Source organism: Salmo trutta, chromosome 29 (genome assembly GCF_901001165.1).
Source record: "Salmo trutta chromosome 29, fSalTru1.1, whole genome shotgun sequence".
NCBI lineage: Eukaryota > Metazoa > Chordata > Actinopteri > Salmoniformes > Salmonidae > Salmo > Salmo trutta.
The window spans coordinates 28,766,485-28,782,565 of NC_042985.1; the positions used below are offsets into that span (position 1 = coordinate 28,766,485).

General features: G+C 46.5%; 1 protein-coding gene across 15 annotated transcripts in view; it reads right to left on the minus strand.

The window, feature by feature from the left end:
• Positions 1 to 16,081, minus strand: part of LOC115167311 (CUGBP Elav-like family member 4) — a 167,642-nt gene that overhangs the window by 140,129 nt on the left and 11,432 nt on the right. For all 15 annotated transcript variants that reach the window (XM_029721632.1, XM_029721630.1, XM_029721629.1 and 12 more), the window contains exon 2: positions 7,867 to 7,949. In XM_029721632.1, the coding sequence (XP_029577492.1) occupies positions 7,867 to 7,949 (83 nt within the window). The remainder of the gene's footprint in view (positions 1 to 7,866; positions 7,950 to 16,081) is intronic.

The window sequence follows — 16,081 nt, forward strand, 5'->3', positions numbered from 1 at the left end:
AGCGGGAGGGAGGGACCTTTGATTACACTTTGACTTCCTCTCTCAGCACTCTTCAAGTCTTTAATTAATTGGCATGTAAACAGCTGCAAGGTCACTTTCTTAAATGGAGGGGGAGATAAGAGGAGAGGAGGGGAGAGGAGCATGGCGCTGGGTGGAGCAGTTAATCCTTCAGACACGACGATGGAGGAGTTTGTCCTGGTGATGCTCCGTATTAATTATGCAAGCCCACTCCACTCCAGTGTGTCTCCACGCTAGCTCCCTGATGACTCATCACTTTAGCACCTCACACTAACTGTACAACGCCTGTACACAGGACAACACACAGCACGTTTACTGTCCTGGCACAAATAAAAGCCTTATATCTCTTCTGCTTTCTGGGAGTTTGTGTGTATTTGTCTGTGTGTGCACGCGTGTGTGAATCAGCAGAGAGTTTGCACCCGTCTGTGTGTGATTAACTGCACTGTTTGATTAGTCTATACGCTCTGTCTGCTCTGTTCTGCTTGGTTCTGTTAGGTTCTGCTCGGTTCTGCTCTGTTCTGCTCTGTTCTGCTCGGTTCGGCTCGGTTCGGCTCTGTTCTGCTCGGTTCGGCTCTGTTCTGCTCGGTCCTACTCTGTTCTGCTCGGTTCTGCTCGGTTCTGCTCTGTTCGGCTCGGTTCTGCTCTGTTCGGCTCGGTCCTGCTCTGTTCTGCTCGGTTCTGCTCGGTCCTGCTCTGTTCTGCTCTGTTCTGCTCTGTTCTGCTCGGTTCGTGCTTCTGCTGAACTCAGCAACACCATGTTTTCTTTTTGTTGTTGTTACAAATCGGTGCAGATTGTCTTGATGTCTTTGGTGATTGCTATAGTGTGCTGGGAATTCTAATGGGTTGGGCACTGGCCTGGCCTGCCAGCACAGCACAGCACAGTACCACAAAGCACAGCACAGCACAGTACAGCACAGCACACACAACACAGCACAGGGAGGCTCAGTAAAGAGTCATAGAAGAGGAAGAGTATGAGGAAGAAGAGGAGTGGTTGACTATGTCTATCTGTCATGGACACGACACCACAGCATCCAGGCACTTCCCATCACTATCCATCCCAGTGAAGCAGCAATGTTAACAATACTGTCCTCACATTTTCCAGTTCTGCCTCATTAGAGCCTTGGAAGCAGATACATTAGACCAGGATGCCATGCACCGGTTGAGTTTGGCTCTGGCTCCACCTGTCAGCTACAAAGAATGTGTGGGTGGGTGGGGGATGGGTGTATGAGGGGAGAGGAGATGGGAGGGGTGTGTATGGAGAGAGGAGAAAGGAGCTAGGAGGGGTGTGTGAGGGGAGAGGAGAGAGGAGCTGAGAGGGGTGTGTGAGGAGAGAGGAGCTGAGAGGGGTGTGTGAGGAGAGAGGAGAGAGGAGCTGGGAGGGGAGTGTGAGGAGAGAGGAGCTGAGAGGGGAGTGTGAGGAGAGAGGAGAGAGGAGCTGGGAGGGGAGTGTGAGGAGAGAGGAGAGAGGAGCTGGGAGGGGAGTGTGAGGAAAGAGGAGCTGAGAGGGGTGTGTGAGGAGAGAGGAGCTGAGAGGGGTGTGTGAGGAGAGAGGAGAGAGGAGCTGGGAGGGGAGTGTGAGGAGAGAGGAGAGAGGAGCTGGGAGGGGAGTGTGAGGAAAGAGGAGCTGAGAGGGGTGTGTGAGGAGAGAGGAGCTGGGAGGGGTGTGTGAGGAGAGAGGAGCTGGGAGGGGAGTGTGAGGAGAGAGGAGAGAGGAGCTGAGAGGGGAGTGTGAGGAGAGAGGAGTTGGGAGGGGTGTGTGAGGAGAGAGGAGAGAGGAGCTGGGAGGGGTGTGTGAGGAGAGAGGAGCTGGGAGGGGTGTGTGAGGAGAGAGGAGAGAGGAGCTGGGAGGGGTGTGTGAGGAGAGAGGAGATGAGAGGGGTGTGTGAGGAGAGAGGAGAGAGGAGCTGGGAGGGGTGTGTGAGGAGAGAGGAGAGAGGAGCTGGGAGGGGAGTGTGAGAAGAGAGGAGATGAGGAGGGGTGTGTGAGGAGAGAGGAGCTGAGAGGGGTGTGTGAGGAGAGAGGAGCTGAGAGGGGTTTGTGAGGAGAGAGGAGCTGGGAGGGGTTTGTGAGGAGAGAGGAGCTGGGAGGGGTTTGTGAGGAGAGAGGAGCTGGGAGGGGTGTGTGAGGAGAGAGGAGCTGAGAGGGGTGTGTGAGGAGAGAGGAGCTGAGAGGGGTTTGTGAGGAGAGAGGAGCTGGGAGGGGTTTGTGAGGAGAGAGGAGCTGGGAGGGGTGTGTGAGGAGAGAGGAGCTGAGAGGGGTGTGTGAGGAGAGAGGAGCTGAGAGGGGTTTGTGAGGAGAGAGGAGCTGGGAGGGGTTTGTGAGGAGAGAGGAGCTGGGAGGGGTGTGTGAGGAGAGAGGAGCTGAGAGGGGTGTGTGAGGAGAGAGGAGCTGAGAGGGGTTTGTGAGGAGAGAGGACCTGGGAGGGGTTTGTGAGGAGAGAGGAGCTGGGAGGGGTTTGTGAGGAGAGAGGAGCTGAGAGGGGTTTGTGAGGAGAGAGGAGCTGGGAGGGGTTTGTGAGGAGAGAGGAGAAGGGAGCTGGGAGGGGTGTGTGAGGAGAGAGGAGCTGAGAGGGGTGTGTGAGGAGAGAGGAGCTGGGAGGGGTGTGTGAGGAGAGAGGAGAAGGGAGCTGGGAGGGGTGTGTGAGGAGAGAGGAGCTGGGAGGGGTTTGTGAGGAGAGAGGAGAAGGGAGCTGGGAGGGGTGTGTGAGGAGAGAGGAGCTGAGAGGGGTGTGTGAGGAGAGAGGAGCTGGGAGGGGTGTGTGAGGAGAGAGGAGAAGGGAGCTGGGAGGGGTGTGTGAGGAGAGAGGAGCTGAGAGGGGTGTGTGAGGAGAGAGGAGCTGGGAGGGGTGTGTGAGGAGAGAGGAGAAGGGAGCTGGGAGGGGTTTGTAAGGAGAGAGGAGCTAAGAGGGGTGTGTGAGGAGAGAGGATCTGAGAGGGGTGTGTGAGGAGAGAGGATCTGAGAGGGGTGTGTGAGGAGAGAGGAGCTGGGAGGGGTGTGTGAGGAGAGAGGAGAAGGGAGCTGGGAGGGGTTTGTAAGGAGAGAGGAGCTAAGAGGGGTGTGTGAGGAGAGAGGATCTGAGAGGGGTGTGTGAGGAGAGAGGAGCTGGGAGGGGTGTGTGAGGAGAGAGGAGAAGGGAGCTGGGAGGGGTTTGTAAGGAGAGAGGAGCTAAGAGGGGTGTGTGAGGAGAGAGGATCTGAGAGCTCAGTACAGATGCTTTTGACTGCACACCAGAGCAAAAATATACAAAACATTGAAAACAATACACCCAATATTCTCTCCACAGCTATGGCACTGCACATTCCATAAAGGTAATTATGGGTCACCTTCATTGTACCTGATACAGTCATTGATCATACAGTATATGTATCCATACCAACAACCTGGCTTTTAAGTCTTTGGTGTTCCGTAAAGTACTGAGAGGACAAATGGTTTTGGTTCTCGGTCCTGTTCTCTTTACACTAAAGCTCTGCAGCCCTGCGGTCTTTAAAAAACACTATTTCTGCCTTTCATCTGTCCAGCGCCCATGGCCTGCCATCTTTACGCTCTGGTTAAGGGCAACTTCACTATGACTGATGTTTGCCCTCCTTCCAGTTGATTGTAAAAGGAGGCTCCCCATGCAGGCTGGTAGGAATAACATTTGCACTCAGGAAGGTTGAAAATCCCATCACATGGAACCAAATTAATGTGTGCACAGTATTCAGGATAGGGTTGCAAAATTCTGTGAACTTTCAATAAATTCCCCGGTTTACCAGAAATCCTGGTTGGAGGATTATGGATTTCCTGCTTATTCCCTCTTGATTACGGAAATCCCCCAATCGGGATTTCAAGAAAACCAGGGAATTTATTGAAAGTTACCGGAATTTTGCAACCCTATTTCAGGAGCACTGGCATCATAATGGAAGACAATATGGAGTTCCATCCCTTCATTGCGATTACATTCACTCTTTAATCGGGAGGACGGCCGTAGTCGGTGCAGCAGCGTAGAAAATGGTTTCATCCCAGGGGGATAAGAAAAAACAACGCTCTCTTTTTAATTTCTCCTCTAAAGCGGCCAGGGAAAAGAGAGAAACCGATATAGATGTAATTGATGGTGTGGAGCCAGGCGGGAGACTAGCCGGGGCAGCCATAGAAGACTTCCCTCAGTTCTCTCATATCTGGATCCAGGACTTTTTGCTTTTCTCATAACAGGAAAGGCTCGTGGGCACTGGAGGTTGTCAAATCTTGCACACAGGGCAAATTGACCAGCAACAGAACACAATTTGTCCTTTAAAAGAATGACGGGCCGGGCCCTGTATGGCTTCAGTAATTAGTTTAAGCTGCCTTGAGTCTGTGGTGTGGTGGTCCAGGGGTGGACCCTGTCGAAGGAAGCTTAGTGTGTCCTCTGATAAGATACGGTGATGCTGCGTCACAGACAGACAGCCTTACCCTGACTCCTGATGGGGCCCCGCCACTAAATATATCAATTAACACGTCTTTACATAGAGATGAAGAGGAATGTGAGCATGATGGGGGTGGGGGATCAACGGGGTGTGTGTGTCTGTGTGTGTGTGTGTGTGTGTGTGTGTGTGTGTGTGTGTGTGTGTGTGTGTGTGTGTGTGTGTGTGTGTGTGTGTGTGTGTGTGTGTGTGTGTGTGTGTGTGTGTGGAGGGGAAGCTTAAAGAAGGATGATGGGAAATAAGAGTGATATAGGCTCCTGCTGGCATGTTCTTACTGGCACGTACAAGTACAGAAATATACACAGAGCTGTTCAGGCAGCATCTGTATCGTAAAGCTGGGAGTGTCACAAACATGGATGAACTGGTAGGTCGAGCGTGTTTAGTGACATCCAACATCTCCCCCTGACCCACTTCTATGTATGTGACACAGTAAAGTCAATTTTCTCTGACTTTACCAGCAAAATAAGTATATAATAAATTAGAAGGAAAAAAACTACATTTTCTGTTACTCAATTTAGTGGAAGCAGAACATTCAGGCTTGACCTTCGAAGTATGAGGATAAACAGTTCTAAACTCCTGGGTGGGGAACTTTTTCCCCTTTCTACTTACCTCCCTGGCTAAAGTCAGACAGCGGCTGCGCTTGGCTGCCTGGTTATTAATAAAGGGGTCAGGTGCTTCTGGAGCTCTCAGTCAGAAAGCAAGAAATGTGGATCTCTCCACAGACACCTCCACGCATGATGAAATGACAAGCATGAGGCTGGGGCAGCACCTTAACACACACATCAGCAAGACAAAAAGACAGGAGGAAGGAGGAGTGAGAGAGGGGGGGGGAGAAGGGTCGGGTACGAGTGCGAGAGAGACGAAAGGCATAGAAAGGAAGAGGATGATAGTAAAAGAGAAAAAGATGCTGGGTCCTTTTCCGCGGCAGACTTTATAATTGGCTTTTGGGCTTACGTAGCGCCCATTAACAGGCCCGTTTCATCCTCCACCAGCAGCTAATTGGTGTAGAGGATGCCTCCGCCGCACAGCCTGGAAGGGAAAGAAGAAGAAGAGGCTTCTTTTCAAGATTCTACCGGCTCCAAAAGCAGCGTGGTGGGAGGCCATTTGGCAAACAGCGGAGAGATGTTCTGGAGCGTGTTTATAGGGAAAGGGCTAAATTAATCGGATCCGTGGAGAAATCATTCACAGAGATGACCTAACCTGTCCAAAGACCACGCTGCATGCCCTACATTGGGGAACATGCTGAATGGGCATGCAAACATAACGCCCTATAAGCATTCCAGGGGAGGCTGTTAAGCCTCTGATGACATTACTGTAGTGCACACACTGACTCCTGCCTGGCAGATCACATCAACGGGACATAAAGACACCGTGATGACACTAGACATGTAAACAAATAGGTTTTTTTGCAAAAACACAAAAACTACCCAACAAAGCAGAATGGCCTCTTGGACGGCAGCATGGGTAAGAGACATTAGCTAAGACTGAGAATTAGTCAATGAAAGAATGGGAATTTGAGATTCCCCAGAATTTGAGATTCTCAGTCAATCTGCACGCCACCCCTGGTGACTCCTTGCAGATCCCACACATACCATCCCATCCTCCTCCTCGTCTCCCCTCTCTCTCTCCCAGCTCCAGAAAGTCCTCTCCTCAAACAGACTGACGATAACGATGGAAACATGGCACTTTGAAAAACGACAGAGGAATTGGAAAGCTCTTATCGTCCCTCACCCTCTGCCCTCAAAAGGCAATTCTCTTCAAGACAAGCCAGGAGGCGATCAAAGTGAGCCAGGTGAGCCATATTGCTCTGGCCCTGCCTGTTTTGGTCTCTGGCAGACCGCAGACAAGGACTGGCCGGCATGATAGCCTTCATTCATTGAGTTCATGTGCAATTCAAGCCCTGTTTTTGGTCGACTGGTTTTATTTTCCAAACGGCCTGCAACCTGCCTGATGATCCATTTTAAGGCCTGCACATTTAAGTTTCCTGACAGTTTGAGGCGCAAGCATCCAGACTGCACAATCAGGCCCGGAACAGCCAGCCCAGCCTGGACATATCATAGTGGAAGAGCTGGAGCATCAAAGGGCTGTCATGGAGGACTTCAGAGCGTGATGGCCTGATGAAAACATCCTTATGAGGGTTGGCCTGCCACCTCACACAGCCTCTTTATTAAGGAGGGCAAGGGAAGGATGGGAGGATGGATCTCTATGTGGTTCTGCTGCAGATTGAAGGACTGACCTCTTGCTGGGAGCTTGCATCCACCTATAACTCACGTTTACCCAAATCTCATAGACACAGCATTGACTCTTTTCTAGATACGAGCCATTAAGGCAGGAACCTCTACAGTACATAGTCCAATCACAACAATCACCTCATTAGAGGGCAGTGAGAATTACAAGACAAGAGGTGGTCTCAGAGGGCCTCCATTACAGCAGTGTTAGTGGTGTGTGGAACGAACGCTCAATGTATTACCCAGGAGATCCAGACAGAGCACTGCAAACAGCTGATTAACCCGCCACAGAGAAGCCCCCAGCCCCATCCACCTCTCCCCTGCCCCCCTCCCTAGGGGCCAGGATGGATGCCCAGAGGCTCTAACCAGGCTCTAACCAGGGAGAAGAGGGAGGGGATCTGGAGACATAGCAGGAGGCCCTCTCCTCTGCAGGGGCCACAGGCTGGATTCAATCAAACCTCTAATCCAAGGATATTATGTCTAGAACTATACATCCCATGTACATACTGTACTGTATATAGACATAGGATCAGGAACATCTCCAGCATACTGTTGGTACTGGATGGGCTTATGGTATAACACTGTGAGTTTGTCATGGTACAGTAGGAGGACATTCTTTTCATGCAAAACATATCAACCAACCGAAACAGAATTTAAAACAGTCTCTAAAATGAAAACTCCAGATGGCCATATTTGTGGTAAAAATTATTGTGGGTATTTATTGTTTGATTATATGTGATAATGAGAGTGGATTTCCTGAGGCAATTAGGAATGTGTGTGTGTGTGTGAGTGTGTGTGTGTGTGTGTGTGTGTGTGTGTGTGTGTGTGTGTGTGTGTGTGTGTGTGTGTGTGTGTGTGTGTGTGTGTGTGTGTGTGTGTGTGTGTGTGTGTGTGTGCGTGTGCGTGTGTGTGTGTAAACATTTTGAGAGAAGACGAGAGGACAGAAAAAGGACAGGATGGACCATCAAGCCTGTCTTATCAAAACATATATATAAATATTGTGAACATAACACGTTTGCGCAAGGTGAAATAACTGAAGTATGGCTGACTTCAGTTCAGTATGTGTGAGTGTCTATGTGATGTGGTTGTGTTAAGAGTAGTAACATTAATGCAGACATGTCCCATGCCAGGCCCTGGACCTGGGGGCCCTAGCCTCTGACAGAGGGCAGATCAGGGGCACTTACCCCTGGCAGAGTCTTCTGTTCATGGAGGGCGCTCTGGGCCTTCAGTGCTGACTCTCTGGCGCAGTATGTTAAAAAGGCACATCCTGCAGAGAGGGCAACACAGATGAGAAAGGAGAGACACACAGGGTTGATTATTACACGACAAACGACTGGAGCACTGCACTGTAGGCTGCTACTGGTGTACTGCAAAGCGCAAATACATGTTGATGTAAAATTCAACCCCAGTCTTTGAAGAGCTAAGGGGCACGTCCATAGCATTGTTCCTAGATCTGCATATTACCATTTGATGAATGATCACGTTCATGATTGTTGAAGAAAGAGCACTAAATGTGCCTGGCAAGTGTTTCCTAGAGTCACAATAATTAAAACCCTATGGTGATGAGCCCCAAACACTGACCCCTCACATCTCAGGAGACTCCTCTCAAAGTTGGAAACCCCAAAAACAATATATGAATGTCCATTAATAACTCCTGCACTAACAACAATGTGACAGCTTTCATTAAAGGCTGAGTGGTTGTTCTGTTACGCACTTGGTCGAGTTGACAGTGGGTGACCCCTTTCCGAAGAGTTTTTGCACCGTGCAGCATAATTTCCCATTACGGCATGTCACACCTGCTGCCAAGACTCCCCATGGGAGAAGAGGGGCACACACACACACATACACTCACACGCAGGCTCGCACAAACACACACACAAGCACACACACAGGACACACACACAGCACCCATCACCCCGAAAACAGAGCATTGTTCTCTGGCTCCTTGCCAAGAGAGCTCCCTTTCACTACAACCTTCATCCACCTCCACAACCAGGAAGTTACTCAAGAGGAGAAATCAGCTAAACGACACTGATGAAACAGCATGCCACACAGCAAACCTGCAAAAAAATAACGCTTTGAGAGCCTGGAAGGAATTAGCTCCTTGTCCTGTGTGACATTAAAGAACTGAGCTGAGGAGATGGGACTGGACCTCCTAGCAGGCATAACCCACAGCAGGCTAATGAGATAGAACCACTGGGACTGGTCTGGCCTGGCCCTCCAACTACCCCCCTTCTTATCACCCACCCGACCACTCAGTCAGGTCATCCTCAGTTTGGGGATGGATGTCACAGTTCATGGTTCTAGGAGATGTTTTTTTTCATCACATGATTTAAGGGTTTGGAAATGTACAACAGATCAATGCACAAACTGGTGAGACTGTGGCACTTTATCAGAGTTCATGTAAGACTTTAAATTGATTTGCTTCATCTAGGGAGTGAACCTAGTCACGCAAGACTGGAGACAAGGCCTAAGTAGGGGGAGACTCAGCCTTACATAGTGGCTCACTGTTAATATTCAGGCCAGGCCAGCTACATGGCTACTTATGGTAGGCCCCAATAAGTCGCTCTTGGCCAAGGGGAATTGGAAGACTTCATGAAAGACTCAATATCCAATATATTGCTGGCTCAGGGGACAACTTGGACCCAGGGGACTGTGATATGGGAACACAATCTGTAACAGACACGTTCAACTTGGTGGTGAACATGAAAAAGGATCACAATTACTGAGTGAGGCTGAGGGTAGGAGACAGCAGATGAGCCAGATGGGGAAGTGGAAGATGTTGCCATGGTTATAGAATGATTCTGAGGCTTGCTTGTTAGCGATGGCTGAAAGCAGTGGTAGGCTCATTCCACTGATGAGAAGGTTAAGTGGAGTGAAAATAATACTTTGGTAATCTTTTTCAAATTTGCTGCTGCACAATCATTTCTGAAAGGAACAAAAGTTCAATGAATTGCATTAAAGCGGAATTAACATTTAAGCCGAGAAAAGTGTATTGGAATAGGAGCTCCTTCCCTTGCATCCTCATTTTTGATGTTTTACCCATGAGCACGTCTGAACCATTTCCATGGATGATTTAACAGCTAACCTGTTTAACAGTATTTAGTAACTTACTCGCTATGAAACACCACGCTTTACGAGCTAAATCAACGACTTCATCTCCTGACAGCAAAGCGCTAGCCACCATGCTAGATGAAGCTATGGCAAAACAATGAGAGTTCATCGCCTCTGAGTTTACTGGAGTACAAACAGGGTTGGATTTTATTCAGGATGACGTTTCCAAGTGTGTTACTGATCTTAAAAGACTTCGAGCTGAGTGCACAAAGCTTGGCGATAGAGTTGACAAATGTATCCAGGCTGTATCACAACCGTGATTGGGAGTCCCGTAGGGCGGCGCACAATTGGCCCAGCGTCGTCCGGGTTTGGCCGGGGTAGGCCGTCATTGTAAATAAGAATTTGTTCTTAACTGACTTGCCTAGTTAAATAAAGGTTAAATAAATAAATGTGAGGAGATGTCAACTCAGGGCCAAATCAGAATGGACCAGTTTGACTCACTACGAGGACATGCAACGTAGAGACAACGTGAGAATAGCCATTATGAAGGAAAATACTGAGGCCCAGAACACTTTATTTCATCAATAGATCACTTCCAGAGTGGTTTCCAGATCTAGCTGGAACCAAAATCGAAGTGATGAGAGCTCATCGTACAAGCCGGCACATTGACAACTCAGCCAGATTCCGAACCTTGATTTTCCAGGTGCTCCGATTCCCTGACCGAGACCGCATTCTGAAGGCACTAGGAAGAAGGCGCTTGCTTAGATTACTTTCGTAGACATAACATTGATGTTATATTTATTCAAGAGTCCCACTTAAAATAATGATATGCCCAAAGATTTGCAAACAGTCATCATGATGTTGTAGCGTCATCCTCTGTAGATTCCAAAACTGTGGCTCCCTTGTTGTAATGAGACATAGTTTATCAGTGACCGTTCTGGAAAAATATGGTAGCGCTGACGGTAGGATATCATAGCCTGAGCGTATGAACAAAATTGAGTTACACTCAATTTTTTCAGAACAGCCTCAATTTGTAGGAGCATGGACTCTACGAGGTATTGAAAGCATTCCACGGGGATACTGGCCCATGTTGACTCCAATGCTTCCCACAGTTGTGTCAAGTTGGCTGAATGTCCTTTGGGTGGTGGACCATTCTTGATACACACAGGAAACTATTGAGCGTGAAAAACCCAGCAGCGTTGCAGTTCTTCACAAAGTCAAACCGGTGCGCCTGCCACTTACTATTACACCCCGTTCAAAGGCACTTAGAATCTTTTGTCTTCCCCATTCACCCTCTGAATGGCACACATTCACAATCCATGTCTCAATTGTCTCAAGGCTTAAAAATCCTTCTTTAACCTGTCTCCTCCCCTTCATCTACCCTGATTGAAGTGGGGTGATCAAATAAGGGCTCGTAGCTTTCACCTGGATTCACCTGGTCAGTCTTTCTCATGTAAAGAGCAGGTGTTTCTAATATTTTGTACAGTCAGTGTATATCGAAAATGTAATCTCAGGTAGGAAAATTGCTCCATCCCAGTATGATCCTACATTTTATGAGAACTTAATGGAGTTGCTGGCAAATGTTATTGATTTTTCTCTGATCATAGGTGTGGATATGAATGCCGTTTTATCCGCTTTGGACCCCTCTGGCCACGAATCTCAAACAGCTCCCGCACCTGTGTCTGTCACGTCCTGACCATAGTAAGTTGTTATTTTCTATGGTAGAGTAGGTCAGGGCGTGACAGGGGGTGTTTGTCCGTTTTTGTATTTCTATGTTTAGTTTCTAGTTTTGTATTTCTAGGTTGGTTTTTGTTTGGCATGACCTGTTGTCGTTGTCTCTAATTGGAGGTCATATTTAAATTGATGTTTGTCCCACTTGTGTTTTGTGGGTGATTATATTTTGTGAGTGTGTTTGTTCCTCCTGCGTCACGGTTTGTTGTTTTGTCCTTAAGTTTATTTTGATATTGCATTAAGTTTCACGGTCAAATAAATATGTGGAACGAAACAGACACTGCATCTTGGTCCGATCATTTTGACAGCTGTGACAGTGTCAGTGGCATTTAACAACAAGGATTTTAATCTGACCGATGTATTTAGATTTGGTCAATTCTACGTCTAGACAATTTAGTTTTTACTCTGCTAGACATAAACTAAAAGTATGTGGACACCATTTCCGCCACACCCGTTGCTGACAGGTGTATAAATTGAGCACACAGCCATGCAACCTCCATAGACAAACATTGGCAGTAGAATGGCCCATACTGACGAGCTCAGTGACTTTCAACGTGGCACCGTCATTGGATGCCACCTTTCCAACAAGTCAGTTCATCAAATTGTTGCCCTGATAGAGCTGCCCTGGTCAACTGTAAGTGCTGTTATTGTGAAGTGGAAATGTCTAGAAACAACAACAGCTCAGCCGTGATGTGGTAGGCCACACAAGCTCACAGAACTGGACCGCTGAGTGCTGAGGCGCGTAGCGGGTAAAAACTGTCTTTCCTCGGTTGCAACACTCACAACCGAGTTCCAAACTGCCTCTGGAAGCTACGTCAGCACAAGAACTGTTCATTGGGAGCTTCATGAAATGGGTTGCCATAACCGAGCAGCTGCACACAAGCCTCTGGAGCAGTGGAAACGCGTTCTCTGGAGTGATGAATCACGCTTCACCATCCGACGGACGAATCTGCCCGTCGGCATCCGTAAAGTTTGGTGGTGGAGGAATAATGATCTGGGGCTGCTTTACATGGTTTGGGCTAGGCCCCTTAGTTACAGTGAAGGGAAATCTTAACACTAAAAATCTGTGTTTCTAACTTTGTGGCAACAGTTTGGGGAAGGCCCTTTCCTATTTCAGCATGACAATAACCCTGTGCACAAAGCCAGGTCCATACAGAAATGGTTTGTCGAGATCGGTGTGGAAGAACTTGACTGGCCTGCACATAGCCCTGAACTCAACACCATTGAAACCTTTGGGATGAATTGGAGAACCAACTGTGAGCCAGGCCTAATCGCCCAACATCAGTGCCCGACCTCACTAATGCTCTTGTGGATGAATGGAAGCAAGTCCCCGCAGCAATGTTCCAACATCTAGTGGAAAGCCTTCACAAAAGAGTGGAGGCTGTTATAGCAGAAAAGGGGGGACCAACTCCATATTAATGACTATGATTTTGGAATGAGATGTTCGACGAGCAGGTGTCTACATACCTTTGGCCATGTACTGTAAATCCTACTCCAGAATATATTATATTCTAGGTTCCCACACTGCATACTCAGATAGTCATAATGCAACGATATGCCGATGTCCACTTTCTGATCATAGCTTCGTAATAGTCAAACTAACGATTCCTGATACACCTGTCAGAGCATCACGCTGGCACTTCAATATAGCATTACTATTTGAAAAATACCTAAATGTTCATCTAACACAGAATATTGGGTCTGTTGAAGATGCCCATATCCTATGGAAGTCTACAAAGGGATTTATCAGGAACTTGTCAGTGTCATTTGTCTCACCTTAATAAAACCATAATGAGAACAATTAACAAACTAGAAACATGTTTGGCTAATCTGGAATGAGAATAACAAAACTCTTACTCTGACGACAAAAATAAAAGAATAGATGCAGTTAAATTAGAATGTAATTCTTTGCTCAGACACAGGGCAGAATTGTTAATTCATCCAATCAGACATAACTATTATTTTAATGGGGCTAAACCAAGTCATCTTCGAGCAATGAGACTCAGAAGCAGTGAGAAACACTCTAATATTACAGCTATAAAAGCACAGAATGGCTTGTTAACTAATCCTTTGGAAATCAATGCAGATTGTGGTTCTTTTTAGCTGAACACTCTATGCCAGGAGTACTCAGCTCTTACCCTATGAGGTCCAGAGCCTGCTGGTTTACTGTTCTACCTGATAATGAATTGCACCCACCTGGTGTCCAATGTCTAAATCAGTCCCTGATTAGAGGGGAACAATGAAACAACGTAGTGTAACTGGCTTCGAGGTCCAGAGTTGAGTTTGAGGGCTCTATGCTCTATAAATCTGATATTACTTTGAGCGGTGTTGGCACTAAGAGCGGATATTCCTTACCTTTCCAATGAAGAATCACAATCCCTTGGGGAACCCATTTCATTGGATGAACTTAAACAGGCACTAACAAATATGAAAAAAGGTACATCCCAGAATTATACCTTGCCTTTTGGGATAAATTAGGCCTATTTTTACATGATTTGATTCTGACTTCTGTTGACAAGGGATCTTTTCACAATGATGTAAACTCTGCAGTGATTGCGGTTCTTCCGAAGCCCAATAAAGATCACACTCTAATGGGTAACTATCGACCTTTGTCGTTGTTGTGCTCGGAAGTTAAATTGTATGCTAATGTTCTCTCAGCCCGTTTAGAATCCAGTGTGACTACAGTAGTGCATCACGATCAGACAGTGTTTATTAAAACTCGACTAGCCTTAGGTAATGTGTTGTTTATTACATGTTGTTCATGCCACTAATAAAAAAAACATGAGCTGGCGCACACCCAGAATAATAGTTTGTGTGGAGGTGCTAACTAACGGCAAATAAACTATAAACTATCAAAATAAAGAAAGTCGCACACTCCATGTATAATCTCCCAGCAATTTAATGGGTATTTACCAACGTTTCGGCATCACTGTGCCTTCCTCAGGGTAATGTCATGAATACTTGAACCAGGTTATGTAGACACACAGTGCAATTAGTGTAACCAATGACAGTAGTGAGGGGTGTGTCATAATTATTAAGTTAATTAAAATGGATTAGTGAAACTGTTAAAAAATAGTATGTGGCATATTAAATATATTATGCTATTGTTATCATATTAGCATCAACATACATTAATGTTTCATTCAATTTCACATAATAATTTCGTATTTCATTTTTTTTACATGTAATCTTTTGGTTCAACCTTAATATATAATGAGCATCATCAACAGGGGGAACATATTAGGTGTATGCTAATAAGATGTAAAAATTATTTTTCAATTTATAAGACTTGTTCAGAAAGGAACATTTGTCCATAAGAAGGGCCTGAGATCAAAGTCAATATTCAGACCACTAGGGGTCAATGTTTTTAGAGAGGATATCCAGTAAGCCTCCCTTTGTAGTAGTAGGATCTCGATGTTACCTCCTATCCTTGGTAGGACAACATGCTCAATGCCTGTGTATTTGAGGGAGGAGATGGGATGGTTAGCTTCAACAAAGTGAGCTGCTACTGGATAGTCAATGTTCTTACACCTGATTGAGCTGCGGTGTTCAGCTATGCGTTGTTTTAATTGTCTTTTCGTTTTTCCGACATAGGCTTTTCCACATGAACAGGTGATGAGATAGATTACTCCCTTGGTCTTGCATGAGATAATACCCCTAACAGGGATATTTCGACCTGTATGTGGGTGTCTGAAGAAATATGTTTTTATTGTGGTATTGCACTGGGCGCATGAGCCACATTTGTAGTTCCCATTTGGGATAAGTTCATGCCACTAATGACATTAGATCTCCATGTACCGTTCTCTCCTTGGATGCTGAGAAGGCGTTTGATAGGTCAGAGTGGGATTTTCTATGGTCGGTATTAGAGCGATTTCATTTAGGAACCAAGTTTATCAGCATGATTCAAGTTTTATATGCAAATCCTTCTGCCATGGTGACCACAGGGGGCAATCCCTGTATCCAGAAGCTGTCGCCAAGGATGTCCAATCTCGCCTTTGCTCTTCGCCCTTTCCATCGAACTGCTAGCACAGAAAATCAGACAGCACCCTTCCTTATACATAGGGATGGCATACTTCTGTACACTTATAATGCTGTCTTATAATTACCACATACTCTCTACATTTGATGATTTTAGCGCCCTCTCAGGGTACAAAATTAACTGGACAAAATCAGCTATGATGTCATTAAGCTTAGGACTCACTCTGTCAATGGTACCCAAACACATCCCATTGGTAAAGAGCTTTAAATTATTTAAAAAATATATATTTCACCTTTATTTAACCAGGTAGGCCAGTTGAGAACAAGTTCTCATTTACAACTGCGACCTGGCCAAGATAAAGCAAAGCAGTGCGACACAAACAACGCAGAGTTACACATGGGATAAACAAACGTACAGTCAATAACACAATAGAAAAGTCTGTATACAGTGTTAAGGTAAGGCAATAAATAGGCCATAGTGGTGAAATAATTACAATTTAGCAATTAAACACTGGAGTGATAGATGTGCAGAAGATTAATGTGCAACTAGAGATACTTGGGTGCAAAGGAGCAAAAAAGAAATAACAATATGGGGATGAGGTAGTTGGGTGGGCTATTTACAGATGGGCTGTGTAC